Raw genomic sequence first — 15,755 nt, forward strand, 5'->3', positions numbered from 1 at the left:
TGGTAACTAAGCTTGGAGGTTTTCATGCTAGCTCCCATATTTTGGACGCTAAGGTCCAAATCTGGGACTAGGTTATGACAGATGACATGAGAGCTCTCTTGAATGGATGTCTGGGGAGCACTCTTGCAAACAGAAGCATCTAAAGGAAAGTGATTTTGTGAAACAATAAAGGAAGACAAATGGAATGATCTTGTGGATCTCAGGTCTGTCTGAATGCAGGGTAAATCACTCTTTCAACTCCCTTCTGTTCCATGTGCAGAGATTCTTGTTGCCCATCCTCTTCTTGGATGATCTGCCACTTTAAGGGACCCTCTACAACTCCATTATTTCCAACTTCAAAGATAAGGCATGTGGCAGTGACTCCTCTAGATAGAGAAGTGTCTGGGGAGTGAGACAGTGTGGAGTTCCTACCAACAATATATCAAAGTGCATCTGGGAAAAGAGCACAGATGGGAAGGTAGCTGATAGCTCTGTGAAGAGAATGTTGCACCTACCCTTATACCCGCTTTCTCCTTGAAGGAGCATTTCATTCCATGGGAACATTCCCTTCTTCAGGACCACTGTTCATGGGAACATACCTTCTGGACTCTGACAGCTCACTTGTGCGCTGGAGGATTGTAAGAGGAGGTTCTCTTCTGGCCTTAATATTAGATGTCTAGAGATAAATAAAATGAAGAGAATGATCTTTGTTCAAGGAAAACATATTTCATGCCTTCTTGCTAATACACTTTATTAAAAATTAAATTATGGATAATTTTAATACAATTTTTCTATATCCTCCCTATCCTTTACACCTCAAATCAGCAGTAAAGACTGGAACAAAAGAAAAGTGCTCCTTGGCAAGCTATATGCCACATCTCTGAGTCCCATTTTGTCCATATACAATTGTAAAGAGTGGATTCTTAAACATAGATTCTGAATTTCAACAGGCACATTTTGCACTTACAGCAGAGTGGCACTCCTATTACAAAAGAGAATTTGTGGGAATATCATGCAACATCTATCTACCCAAAGTCTACATACAATTTTCCATTTGTACGCACACATATTGCTTTTGCATGAACAAACGTGTGCACAAAACACTATTTGTGTGTATCATTTCATAAGCATATGTGAAATGTAGCCCTGAAATTGTTACAGAGACAGGTTTCCACAGAATCCTACTATAAAATCTTGTACAAACTTAGCTGCTGCTATTCTGCATTCACTTCCAGATGTAGTTTTAAATGCAGAATTATCAATTGAATTAGAGCAATATTGCATGTTTGAGAACTGTTTCAGAAAGGTGAAATTTCTTACACCGGTATTTCAAAGGACGCTCATTCCAGCCTTCATGAGTAGCATTGCATAAACTAGGAGCTATATTGGTCTTTCAGCATGTGGTGGAGTAGTTCTTTTGACAGTTTGCATTTGTTAGACTTTTATGGCTGTAAGCACATATGAGTGACTTTGTCCACATTTTGCACATATAAATTGTCATCTGAGAGTGCAGTGGCACTCTGACTAATTTGTGAACAGGAGTACACATGAAAAAGAGGTTGGGTTATGCAAATTTGACCCTCTATTTTTCTAACTCAATTATACCAAATTATAAATAAATTCAATTAATGTAGCATCCCATAAACTAGAAGCTATCTCTCTTTCAGCATGAATTGAGCTGAAAATTTACCCCATTATGTTCTATGGAAGCCATGTTATTTTGTGTTAAATCAGCAATACAAGACACCAGAATGTCAATGACTGTATACTGCATAAGTATAACAACAGCTAAAGTCTATAGAAGAGGGCATATCAGCACTCAGGCAGGTATATAATCTGGAACTGACATCCAGATCCAAGCAGCAAGTACAGTTGAGATATTCCTGTTCTCTGTGAAATGGTTGATACTGCTACTACATCTTTGGAGTAGTTTGGCATGGCTCCAATGCATGAACTCAGGAAGGAAAGCAGTTTAATTAAGATGAACTGAGAAAACTGCCTGAGTGTAATGTGAAAGCACTGTAGCAAAACTGAAATTGTTGTTCACGTGGCGTGTTCTCCCTGTTTTCAGCAAATGCAAGTGAGGTTCACATTAGCAATGTGCGCTATGAAGATACAGGAGCGTATACTTGTATTGCAAAGAACGAAGCAGGAGTGGATGAAGACATTTCTTCTCTCTTTGTGGAAGATTCTGCTCGGAAGACCCGTATGTATTGGGAAGAAGTCTATTTCTTATGTTAGCCCTCAGCTATGTGTTAAGAAAATTGATATTGAAAAGCACTGTGAAGTATTAAATAAATTATATTTAGTATGTCTAGATAGCTAGAAACTAAAAAATAAATAAAAAATAAAGTTGTAAGATAAGTATAGCCATTGAAAAGAGTGTTATTTTGAATATTAATTTTATCCTGAAGTAATGTGAAATGTCTGATTAATTCTGTGAATTGAAGCCTCCCTGTACCAGCATTATTGTTTCGATAGTTCCCTGAGGATCATTTTATCATATTGCAATGTCTTTATAGGTTTCTGTCTATGATCTCTATCCCTAGATACAGGACAGCTGAGGGAGAAGAAGCATAGGTGACTTTCTGCCATCTTTTTGCTCCTCTGATTTTGGAGTCCACTGAGGGTCAAACATGGCTCTGGTTCACATTAGAGTGGCCTCATAGACTTTAAGGTCAGAAGGGACCATTATGATCATCTAGTCTGACCTCCTGCACAATGCAGCCACAGAATCTTACCTATCCACTTCTATAATAAACCGCTAACCTATATCTGAGTTATTGAATCTTCAAATTGTGGTTTGAAGACCTCAAGCTGCAGAGAATCCTCCACCAAGTGACCCGTGCCCCACCGTGCAGGGGAAGGGAAAAACCTCCAGGGCATCTCCCAATCTGCCCTGGAGGAAAATTCCTTCCTGACCCCATATATGGTGATCTGCTAAACCCTGAGCATGTGGGCAAGACTCACCCGCCAGCACCCAGGAAAGAATTCTCTGCAGTAACTCAGATCCCAACCCATCTAACATCCCATCACAGACAAGTGGGCCATACTTACCTGCTGATAATCAAAGATCAATTTCCAAAATCAATTGCCAAAATTAGGCTATGCCATCATACTATCACTTCCACAAACTTACCAAGCTTAGTCTTAAAGCCAGATATGTCTTTTGCCCGCACTGCTCCTCTTGGAAAGCTGTTCCAGAACTTCACTCCTCTAATGATTAGAAACCTTCGTCTAATTTCAAGTCTAAACTTCCTAATGTTCAGTTTATACCCATTTGTTCTTGTGTCCACATTGGTACTAATCTTAAATAATTCCTCTCCCTCCCTAATATTAATCCCTCTGATATATTTATGAAGAGCAATCATATCCCCTCTCAACCTTCTTTTGGTTAGGCTAAGCAAGCCAAGCTCTTTGAGTCTCCTTTCATAAGACAGTTTTCCATTCCTCGGATCATCCTAGTAGCCCTTCTCTGAACCTGTTCCAGTTTGAATTCATCCTTCTTAAACATGGGAGACCAGAACTGCATACAGTATTCCAGATGAGGTCTCATCAGTGCCTTGTATAGCGGTACTAACACCTCCTTATCTTTGCTGGAAATACCTCACCTGATGCATCCTAAAACTGCATTAGCTTTTTTAACGGCCATATCACATTGGCAGCTCATAGTCATCCTGTGATCAACCAATACTCCGAGGTCCTTCTCCTCCTCTATTACTTCCAACTGATGCATCCCCAATTTATAACTGAAATTCTTATTATTAATCCCTAAATACATGACCTTGCACTTTTCACTATTAAATTTCATCCTATTACTATTACTCTAGTTTACAAGGTCATCCATATCTTCCTGTATGATATCCCGGTCCTTCTCTGTGTTAGCAATACTTCCCAGCTTTGTGTCATCCACAAACTTTATTGGCACATTCCCGCTTTTTGTGCCAAGGTCAGTAATAAAAAGGTTAAATAAGATTGGTCCCAAAACTGATCCCTGAGGAACTCCACTAGTAACCTCCTTCCAGCCTGACAGTTCACCCTTCAGTAGGACCCATTGTAGTGTCCCCTTTAACCAGTTCCTTATCCACCTTTCAATTTTCATATTGATCCCCATCTTTTCCAATTTAACTAATAATTCCCCATGTGGAACCGTGTCAAGTGCCTTACTGAAATCGAGGTAAATTAGATCTACTGCATTTTCTTTGTCTAAATAATCTGTTACCTTCTCAAAGAAGGAGATCAAGTTGGTTTGGCATGATCTACCTTTTGTAAAACCATGTTGTAATTTGTCCCAATTACCATTGACCTCAATGTCCTTAACTACTTTCTCCTTAAAAAATTTTTCCAAGACCTTACATACTACAGATGTCAAACTAACAGGACTATAGTTACCCGGATCACTGTTTTTCTCTTTCTTAAAAATAGGAACTATGTTAGCAAGTCTCCAGTCGTACGGTACAAGCTCTGAGTTTACTAATTCATTAAAAATTCTTGCTAATGGGCTTGCAATTTCATGCGCCAGTTCCTTTAATATTCTTGGATGAAGATTATCTGGGCCCTCTGATTTTGTCCCATTAAGCTATTCAAGTTTGGCTTCTACCTCAGATGTGGTAATATCTACCTCCCCATATCCTCATTCCCATTTGTCATCCTTCCATTATCCCTAAGCTCCTCATTAGCCTTATTAAAGACTGAGGCAAAGTATTTATTTATTTATCTAGGCCATGCCTAGATTATCCTTAACCTCCATTTCATCCTCAGTGTTTAGCGGTCTCACTTCTTCTTTCTTTGTTTTCTTCTTATTTACATGGCTATAGAACCTTTTACTATTGGTTTTAATTCCCTTTGCAAGGTCCAACTCTACATGGCTTTTAGCCTTTCTCACTTCATCCCTACATGTTCTGACCTCAATAAGGTAGCTTTCCTTGCTAATACTGCCCATCTTCCACTCCTTGTAGGCTTTCTCCTTTTTCTTAATCACCTCTCTGAGATGCTTGCTCATCCAGCTTGGTCTACAACTCCTGCCTATGGCTTTTTCCCCTTTCTTGGGATACAGGCTTCTGATAGTTTCTGCAACTTTGACTTGATGTAATTCCAGGCTTCTCGGCCTATAGATCCACACGTTCTTCAGTCCAATCCACTTCCCTAACTAATTTCCTTAATTCTTTAAAGTTAGCCCTTTTGAAATAAAAAACCCTAGTCCCAGATCTATTTTTGTTTATCCTTCCATCTAGTTTGAAATGAATTAGCTCATGATCACTCGAACCAAGGTTGTCCCCTACATCCATTTCTTCTATGAGGTCCTCACTTCTCACCAAAACCAAATCTAAAATGGCATACCCTCTTGTTGGTTCTTCAACTACTTGGTGAAGAAATCCATCAGCTATCACATCCAGAAAAATCTGAGCCCTATTATTGTTACTAGCACTTGTCCTCCAGTCTATATCTAGGAAGTTAAAGACTCCCATGATCACACAATTCCCATTAGTGTTTACTTCATTAAAAACATTAAAGAGGTCTCTATCCATATCCAGATCAGATCCCGGTGGTCTGTAGCACACCCCAAGCACTATCTTAGGGGAGGCTCTAGTAGTTTTCTTTCCCAGTATGATTTTTGCCCAGACAGACTCTGTCTTATCCTTTCCATCACTTCTTAGTTCTTTACAGTTAACCTCATCATTGATATACAATGCTACTCCACCACCTTTGCCTTTTTTTCTGTCTTTCCTAAACAGCACATAGCCTTCAATACCTGTACTCCGGTCATGACTACTGTTCCACCATGTTTCTGTTATCCCTATAATATCCAGTTTCACTTCCTGCACCAGTAGCTCTAGTTCCTCCATTTTATTACCTAGGCTCCTCGCGTTAGTGTACAGACATCTTAATTTTTGCCATTTGGCTTCACTGACATTCTTTACCCAGTTAGGCACAGACGTCCTACCATCAGCATTATCTATTAGACTGGTATCTACACTACCTTCCTCCTTATGTCAATTCTTCTGCCCACAGCTGTATCCTCTCTTACATTGTTTTCTTCCCTCTCAATGTTAAATTCCGGCGTGGAGATTACCTGGACATCTCCCAACCATCTCCCCCAAATTCCTAGTTTAAAGCTCTCTTAATCAGTTGGGTAAGCCTCCATCCTAGAAGCCTATTTCCCTCCTTACTCAGGTGAAGTCCATCCCAAGAGAACAGTTTTTTGCCCATAAATGCTTCCCAGTGACCGTATATCCCAAAGCCCTCCTTATTGCACCACTGCCTGAGCCATCTGTTGATCTCCATAATCTTGTCACACCTTTGTTGCCCTTCTCTAGGAACCGGCAGAATCCCACTGAAGATCACCTGTGCCTCGATTTCCTTAAGCATTTTCCCCAGTCTGGCATAGTCTCCCTTGATACGTTACAGCAAGAATCTAGCAGTATCATTCATTCCCATATAAAGGACAATCAACAGACTCTTTCCTGCTCCCGTTAGGATCTTTTTCAGCCTCAGGTCCACATCCAATATCTTAGCACCTGGCAGACAGCACACCTTTCTGTTCTCCGGATCAACTCTAGTTACAGGCCTGTCTATTCTTCTCAGTAAGGAGTCCCCAATCACGCAGACCTGCCTTTTCTTGGTGACAGTGTGATTCTCCAGTCTATCCCCTGCTTCCACTGGCTGCAAGTCCTCTCGATTCCTATTCATCCTTGTAATCTTCCGCAACCCTTTCCTTATCCTCCTGGGGCTCATATTTGGTGTCGTCTCCACTGACTCTTCCCCTCTTCCTGTAGGACTAGCAGCTCTTCTCTTTTTCCTTGCCCTCTCACCTTCAGCGACCACCTGATGTGCCCCTTCTTCATTTTCCAACTCTGCAAACCTGTTCCTGAGTTCTATTTCTCTTTCACTGGCCCGTCTTTTCCTCTGCCTGGTTCTCTTAGTCACATGCTTCCACCGTCCACTTTCCTCACCCAGCAGTCTCTCCTCAGAATTCTTTGGTCCAGCTGCCATCTGCAAGTCTGAGCTTATCCCTTCAGGCTCCTCATGTCTTTGCTCCACCATCTGCTCAAACCCCCTGTCATGGTATGAGCCCCCACTCTGAACCTTAGCGTCCAAAAGATGGGGTACCAGCATGAACCCCCCTAAGCTTAATTACCAGCTTAGATCTTGTAGTGCTGCCACCAGCCAGGACTTGCAGTGCCTGATACACTCTGGTCCCCCCAAAACCTTCCCAGGGGATCCCAAGACCCAGATCCCCTGGATCTTAACACAAGGAAACTAAACCCTTTCCCCCACCGTTGCCTCTCCCAGGCTTCCCCTCCCTGGGCTACCCTGGAAGATCACTGTGATTCAAACTCCTTGAATCTTAAAACAGAGAGAAATCAGGCTTTTCCTCCCCCCTTCTCTCCTTCCTCCCACCCATTCCCTGGTGAGTGCAGACTCCCTCCCCTTGGGTCTTACACAAGATAGCCAAAAATCAATCAGGTTCTTAAAAAGAAAAGCTTTTAATAAAAGAGAGAAAAAATTAAAAGTTGTCTCTGTAAAATCAAGATGACAAATGTTACAGGGTCTTTCAGCTTATAGACACTGGAGAAAATCCTCGCCCCAGCACAAATACAAGTTTCAGCAACAGAGATACAATCCTTCCAGCAAATACACATTTGCAAATAAAGAAAACAAACAAAAAGACTAAACCACCTTCCTAACTGGTACTTACTAAATTGAACAGAAGAGGCTGTTTCAGAAATTTGGAGATATCTGCTTACATGTCTGGTCCCTCTCAGAACCCAGAGAGAACAAAAACCCCGCAAAACAGCCCGAAACAAAGGCTTCCCTCCACCGAGATTTGCAAGTATCTTGTCTCCTGATTGGTCCTCTTGTCAGGTGTTCCAGGTTCACTGTTTGTTAACCCTTTACAGGTAAAAGAGACATTAACCCTTAACTCTCTGTTTATGACACCCCCTTCTAAACTCTACCAGAGTTTCCACCTGCATCTCCAGTCTTCGGATCTTTTCTTCCATCAGCTCTATCAGGTGACACTTCATGCAGACCAAACTTTTTTCAGGTACCTTCTCCAGGATCATGTACATGCCGCAGCTTCCACATCCAGTCATCCTCATTGTATCTTTCACTGCTGCCTCTGTATTGGTCATAGTCTTCCCACCTAAAACCTGTTAGTCCAAGAAGCACAAAACAAAACAAACCGCCAACATGCACCAGAACACTGGCTGACCACCACCCACTCCCTTCACTAGCCTGTCAGTTTCTCTGCCTAGGTATCTTAGTCTCCCCTGCAAACTCCCTCTGAAACTCCCCTGTTTACAGCTCTGTTTGCTGGCTGCTGTGCTGCTGCAGCTGTCTATGCCACTGCCTGACTGGCTGGCTATTTTTATAGGACCCCTAAGCAGACAAGCCCCACCCCCTAAACAGGGCTCAGCTTTAATTGGTCTAGTTACTAGAGTCTAGTAGGTAACAGACACCAATGAGTCCAAAGAACTGTAGTCTGGCTCTGCAATCTTGTGCTTTTTTAATTCTCCCTCCATACCCGAACACTCCCCTAAGCACCTGTTAGCCTGGGGTAATAAAAACATCAGTGATCCTAGTCCTATGCCAGAACAGGATTCCACTATGCCAGGGAAATCCTTAGCTGTTACTTAAAGGCAGCTTCAACTGCCCTTTGCAGAACTAGAGTGATACAGAGAAATTTTAGATGCCAAGGATCTTACAATTGGTCTTTGTATCACCTGAATAAGGAACACCTCCAAAGAAGCCCAACTGGTTTTACACTAAGCCTAGTTCATGGTGGAACTACTCTTCAAGTTTTATTAAATACCATGCAGATGCCCATTCATTGCAAGTACACCTAGTAAAACTGATAGTTTACTAATGAGTCTCATTGTATTAATTCAAGGAATCCTTGGAACCTGGCTGATTTTTCAGCAATCATAGATATTATAGACTATATATATTATTGTATTACAGTAAGGTTGTCTGAGACTTCTCATTATAAGACCCTGTTCTCAATTGCATATAACCTTACCAAACTTTAAGCATTTGGGCTGAAATTATGCATGATGGCTATTTACCTTGGACTTTGTGGAGTTTTTGTTTTTGTTTGTTGTGGGTTTTAAACTTCAACCAAAAAGGTTCATCCATTTCTGAGAGCTAGGCTCTCAGGAACAATACTTTTATGCACATGTTACAAAATTTTGGTCACCTTTGTTTTGAGATGCAAATTTCAAGTCCCTGCTCCATACTTTGGGGTCCTTGGCTCTGGAATCCCCCTACTGGGCTCTTCCTTGGACCTGCAATGTTCTTTCTCAGCTTGCATCTTCTCCTGACTCCCCCTTGGGGTATTGTATGGCTTGGCCCTCCAGCCAAATCATATAAAAGTTTAAGCCCCTTCCAGGGTTACAGGTCCAAATGAAAATCCAAATAAATCTTATAACTAATAGCCATTCCACGTCTCTCAGGCATCACTTGTTCATTCTGCTCCAGGGCTTCCCCTGCAGGAGCCTAACCTGCTCTTGTACTGTTAAACCCTAAGCTAGGGCTTCTCTCCATCAGAGAGTCCAGTCACCTCTGTTGTCCCTTCCCAACTGAGCTCCCTCAGTCTACTTATAAGGCCTACCTCTGTCTAGTCTGGCCAGAAGGCAATCGATTAATTACCATCCAGGTGTGGAACCTGGGTTCTTTCCCTTGCCTTGCAGGTACAGGGGGTAAACTCCATCAAAATCTCCATCTAATACTTGTCCACTTAGAGAATAACAACCTATTGTTTCTATCAGTTGCATCTTTAGCTCAAGTGGCAAAGGTCTATGTGGTGGATCTAAATGATCCAACCATGCCGATGACACAGTGGGTGTCATTTTGATGCCATATGCTAGATTTTCTATTTTTGCAAGGTTTTTTTTGTTTGTTTTTGTTTTTTTAAATCTAGGAGGTTGTACACAAAGAACTACACTGAAAAAACATTATTAAGATTGGAAAGTCAAGCACTTAAAAGTTAGGCAATGCAAAGGTAACTTTAATTCATGCACCCTTAGCCCAACCCACCTATGCATGTGCATGTTGATGCAGTTTTTAATTACATTATCACATACTGTTTTTCCACAGAATCGCTGCCTCATTCAGTGCACAGGATTAACGCTGCTAAATTAGAATGCAGCCTTCGATATATTGTTGAATATTCATGATTCAACAAGTGGCCCTAGGTTTATTTACTGCACACTATTCATATCCTACTCTGAAGACAGAATTAGTAATTTCCTCAGGGGTGTCATCACTATAGTATCTGAGTGCATCACAAACATTGATTGATTTATTTTCAAAACACTCCTGTGAGAGGAAGGGATATTAAAATAAATCCTTCATGATGCTAAGAATGGACAAAGGATGTGAAGGACAATTTAAAGCTTCCTTTACCATCCATGATCATAAAGAAATCCTGCACATTAGTTTTCCTGTTGTAGGATTACAAAACAGATACCATAAACTTTAATATTTATCAAGGCTGTCATCTTCAGTTTGAGTCATTATTAGATTTTCCAGGATCAGGAGGTCACGTTTTAAAGTGGTTTATGTGTTTGAAGTAAAGTTTTGGGCCTTTCAACTTTAATGCTCAATATATATCCTTTTTAGTTGTTTTTTTTATCTTGATGTATAGTGTTTTTCTATTTTGATGTCTTTATTACAAACAAAATTATTATTAATTATTTTACTTTATGCTCAACAGTTATGTTTATTCTTCTTAGTTTATAAAACTGAGAACTAAAGTTAAGTAGAGAAGATCATTTTAAGTTGTGATTTTTGAGGTCTAAACTCAGAAAAGATTCCCTTTACAATTTCAGAATACTGTTTTCATGAACTATAAAATGATGCCAAGACTTCATAGCAGCGAACTTTATAAAGCCTACAAAATCATATAACAGGCAGTAAATTATGCTTGCTGCGAATACATTCAGGTCCAGTAGCAATATGTCAGGAGCAGTTAATGTAGACATTTGGGTTTAGCTGAAATTTGTAACAAGAGAAAAACAGAATATAAACCTAAATATTTCTAAGAGAATCCATCTAAGTAAAACAGACTGCTTGCTTTGAGTATCCTTGTCAGACTGTGTATGTTGGGGACTGGGAGTATTATTGTCCTATTCTTAAGAATCTCTGAACATGTTTTTTTCTAAAAATCTGTGACTATATAGATATGGACATTATTGTCCTCAGCTTCTTATACCTCATTACATTTGGAGTCAGTTTTTCAAACATGGGTTCAGCAGGTGCTTCCAGAAGATGCACATGAACTCAAAACCTATATTTGCATGTGCAAATCAGACTTATGGGCATATAAATGAAAATGGGTAGTTACTGTCAGCATCCAGTTATTGTTTTTACATGCACAAATGCTAGCCTGCCTGCACAAGTACTGATTTTTTGTAGATGCCATGGCATGCCACTCTTTGTTTTAATTTTTTTTTTTTTTGCTGTCACTTCCGTTGTGTTCTTACTGAAAAAGATGTGCCTTTACAGAATACTTTAATTTATAATATTTGAAGTTAGAGGAGGAGGGCTTCATCACTAACCTCAGTCTGCTTTTATTCATACCCCCCCAAGCACTGCATTTTGGAAAAAAATGCTTTACCCTTAACAAGGATGAGAGTGACACAGCCAGAACCATCTGGTTAGTTATTTGTTACTTAAATATAAAGTGTTGGGTTTTTTTGTTTTTCCCCCCCAACTATAATCTAATTCCTGCTGCTGAGGCTACAGGTTCTGATCCAAGACTGTCCTCTAGTGAGTGGTGCAAATGTGATTTCATATGATCTCATATAAGCTGTAGCCCTGTTATATTACATGCATTATAAATGATTCCACTTTTATTCTCCATTAAGGGAATAAAGTGGACATGTTTATATTCTTAATCTAGGTTGTTGTTTTTTTCTTTCTTACTGAAGCACAGAAGCCTCCATGTTGGAAACGTTATAGTGGAATGCTGCATCGGGAGGGAAGCAACGTTCCTCCTCTCCAGCTCCTCAGCTTGACTGAACTCCCCTGCTTTCTGAGAACAACAGTATGTCAGAATATTGGGGAATTCAGAATGCTGATTGGCTGTTGAGGAGGTAATAATCTGAAATTTTCTTTTTTGAAGTTAGTAATTGTAAATAAATATCAGAGCATTTCCTTTATTATTATATTTTAAATTTGAGATTAGATTGCTGAGATGTAATAGTTTATGGTGTGATGTGTTAGAGATGAATGTCCTGTGGTTTATCACAGAAAGAGAGATAAAGTGATGGATAAGGACCTATAGTGGATTGTGTGGTGCCTGATGCTAGAAGCAAGAATAAAAGGAAATAAACAATGTGAGGTATGGTTTAGGTAGATCAGTAAGGATGTTATTTATTGTAAAGTTTCTAGCAGGTAGCACAGATATTTGACACATTCCCATTCCCAGGAGAAGTCAGTACACCTAGATGATAATGATTCATCATCAAGATGGAAATTCAAGATTAAAGTAGATGGAAAAACACTGTGAAAGTGCTTTGTCACCCAGAGCTGTTAAATTTATGCTTACATTAAACAATGAGCTGATGTTCTGTTACATATAGGTAAGATTTTAATAAATGATGGCAATCTCAAGAAAAATCCAGCCTCTGGTTAGCCCTTGAGCATTATGCAGTATATATTTTTAAAAGAAAACATAACAAACTTTTAAAAATATGTTTTCATGTTAGGATTGTCCCAGAAGCACAGTACTTGAATGTGCAGGAGCATTTTCTTTCACACAATATACTTTAAGGGGATTACTATGTCAACAGACAAACTCCCTTTTGAATTGAAACTTGATATATTTTACATTTGAGCCCAAGACCCAATACCTTTTTCTTGCCAGATCTGGAAAAAAATGCCATGAGAATTTTTCAAGTTACATACTATTCCCCAAAACATTTATATTCTATGCAGAACTTACCTGACACTTCCCATTATTAGACTCTATTTTCATTTGCTGAACCTTAACCGTTCAGGCTGAAACTTTCCATGACAGTTGTCTGTCTTAGATGGTTCTTTGGTTTGTTTAAGTTTCAACAAGTAGGTTTGGCCATTTCTGAGAAAAAGGTTAGGAGAAAATTGTTTTTGTTTATGTTTAAAAAAACTAGTTTTATTGAGAAGCTTTAGTATATCCACATTTTGGAACAAGGACTGGAATTAGGGGGTAGGGAGATCGCAGTGGCACTGGAATGTGCTTTTTGCCATCCCAATTAAAATCTGCCCAAATTTGGCCATATTATAAGCCTCTAAATAATCCCAGTTTATATGTGGTCAATAGAGACTTGTTAAAGTGTGGCAGCTAAATTCTCTTCAGATTTTTTCTGTACTTATGGCATGCTCCATCCCTAGGGCTGCAGGAACTGAGCAGGACTTTTCCTGTAATGGCTCTCCTGGCTGTTAGAGGCCAATGTGGAACTGGTAAAGAAACTGAAAGCATACTCAGTGCTCCTCTGTTGGTACCTCGACTGTGTGGCAGAGAAGGAGAAAGTAAATTGATTGGGGTACAGAAGGAAGAAGAATCCCAGGACAGGAAGAGAGGCTTGCTAGAATCAGGGGCTAAAGAGTGTGGGGAAGCAAAGGAGGCAAGGATAGCAGGTGTGTGGATAGGAGCAGAGAGTGTGGTTCTGGAGTTATATAAGATAGAGCAGGAGGATGGCAGGAACTGTGGGATTATTAGATGGATAGAAGCCAGGAGTGGATAAGAACAGAGGAACAGATTGTGTAGAGGGGTCCATAACCATGAGAGCACCCTCCTCTACAGAAGCTGGAATGAAACCCAGGAGTTCTCATTCTTTATATTCCTCTCTTGTTAGCAACTATTTGAGAAATCAATGGCAGGTGTGTGTCTCATCCACTTTCTAGTATCTGGTCCATATAGAGGATAATTGTCTACTGCTACTACTAATTACTAAGTAAGCTCAAGTGGTAGAGGTCTATGCTGTGAATATAATTGTCTGAATCCTGCCGATGACCCAATTTAGGGGCTCAGTGTGGTTCCACATGACAGATTTTGTGGGGTTTTATTTTTTTAATTAATAAATTATATATACAAATATATGAAATAGCTTGCAAAGCCAAGCATTCAAAAATTAGAAAATGCTATGATTATGTTTACCTGTGTAAACTTAATTAATCGATCTTTTATGTATGTATTATGATACACTCTATAACAGGGGTGGCCCGAATTTAACAATGTACAGTGCCAAAGAGCCACACTAATATGTCAGCAGCCCCCCATCAGCTCCCACATCCTGCTCCCAGCGCTTCCCACCCACTAGCAGCCCTGCCAGTCAGCACCTCTCCCTCCCTCCCAGCACCTCCTGATCAGCTGTTTCATGGCATTCAAGAGGCTGAGGGGGGAGGAGAGAGCAAAAGCATTGCAGACTCAGGGGAGGGAGCAGGAAAGGGTGGAGTGGGTGCAGGGCCTGTGGCAGAGCCGGGGGTTGAGCAGTGAGCACCCGCTGGCACATTGGAAAGTTGGCACCTGTAGCTCCAGCCCCAGAGTCAGTGCCTATACAAGGAGCCGCGTATTAACTTCTGAATAGCCGCATGTGGCTCCGGAGCCAGAGGATGGCCACCCTTGCTCTATAATGACATGATTATATACTATTTTTTCCAGACGATTCCTGCCTCATTCAGTGTAAAGGATGGATCGTGCTCCACAAATTAATAAGGATTGTGTAGTGAAGGAGGCTGCTGTTTGTAGAACATCTGCCTGATTTGTTGCAGATGTTGGAAGATGTGTGGTGGCAGAGAACTGCAAAAGCTAAAGCATAGTCTAATGGTTGAGGCAGTTATATTCTGTCCTGGAGAAACGGATTCTATCCCTGCCTCTGCCACAGAGTTCCTGTGTGATACTGGGGAAATCTCTTAATCCAAACTGCATCGTTGGCCACTAATAGTGTGTTCCTCATTTTCTGGATACCCAGCATGAAAAACCTCAGGACAGATTTGCAAAAGTGTTGAGCAATCACAACTGCAACTGAAGTCAGTGAGAGCTGCGCTCTGAACATATACTGTACTATATAATGCTAAGTACTCTAAAAAATCAGGTCATAGGTGATTTAAATTGAGCTCACGTCTCACAGTTTTGTCCTTAATCTCTCTGTGCCTCAGTTCCCCATTCGCAAATTGGATTTATACTGCAACTTAATCTCACAAGATATTTGAAAGTTAAATTCATTAATGTTTGTGAAGCACTCACATACGATAATGAAAACACCATAGAAATATCCATGAGGAAATTAATATTTTTTATTCAATTCAGGGGTTGGATGGCATATATTAAATAAGGCCTATGGACATACATTGAATATGAAGAAGAAAAGAAATATTGAGTAGCTGCTGATTCACTGCATGCGGCGGGGTTCGTGTGGAAAAAACAGTATATGGCCATGAAATTAAAGATTGTATCGTAGTGCGTACACACAAGGAGACCACATTAAGATTGTATGGGTAACCTTAATTCTGACATTTTTAACTTTTGAGTGCTTGAGTTTGCAACCTCTTATTGATCTTTTAATATAGTTTTGTTAATGTATGTCTATATAAACTATATATATTGTTATAATAATGTATAAAAATGCATTCTTAGCATACAAATGGGAGTTAATTGGTGCATGCAGTTTTGTGTATGTACCCATTGCATCCTGCTTTGTAGATTCTGACCTTAAACTAATGGCCCAACCCATTTTGGAAGGAACCCCCCACTTTAAACATTAAAATAAAATACTCTACAATCAAAGCAA

At 40.2% G+C, this 15,755-nt stretch overlaps 1 protein-coding gene across 3 annotated transcripts in view; it reads left to right on the forward strand.

Annotated features, from left to right (window-relative positions):
* FSTL5 (follistatin like 5) overlaps nt 1-15,755 on the forward strand; it is a 578,464-nt gene that overhangs the window by 466,608 nt on the left and 96,101 nt on the right. For all 3 annotated transcript variants that reach the window (XM_030564448.1, XM_030564450.1, XM_030564449.1), the window contains exon 10: nt 2,051-2,185. In XM_030564448.1, the coding sequence (XP_030420308.1) occupies nt 2,051-2,185 (135 nt within the window). The remainder of the gene's footprint in view (nt 1-2,050; nt 2,186-15,755) is intronic.

Source organism: Gopherus evgoodei, chromosome 5, assembly GCF_007399415.2.
Source record: "Gopherus evgoodei ecotype Sinaloan lineage chromosome 5, rGopEvg1_v1.p, whole genome shotgun sequence".
NCBI classification, from domain to species: domain Eukaryota; kingdom Metazoa; phylum Chordata; order Testudines; family Testudinidae; genus Gopherus; species Gopherus evgoodei.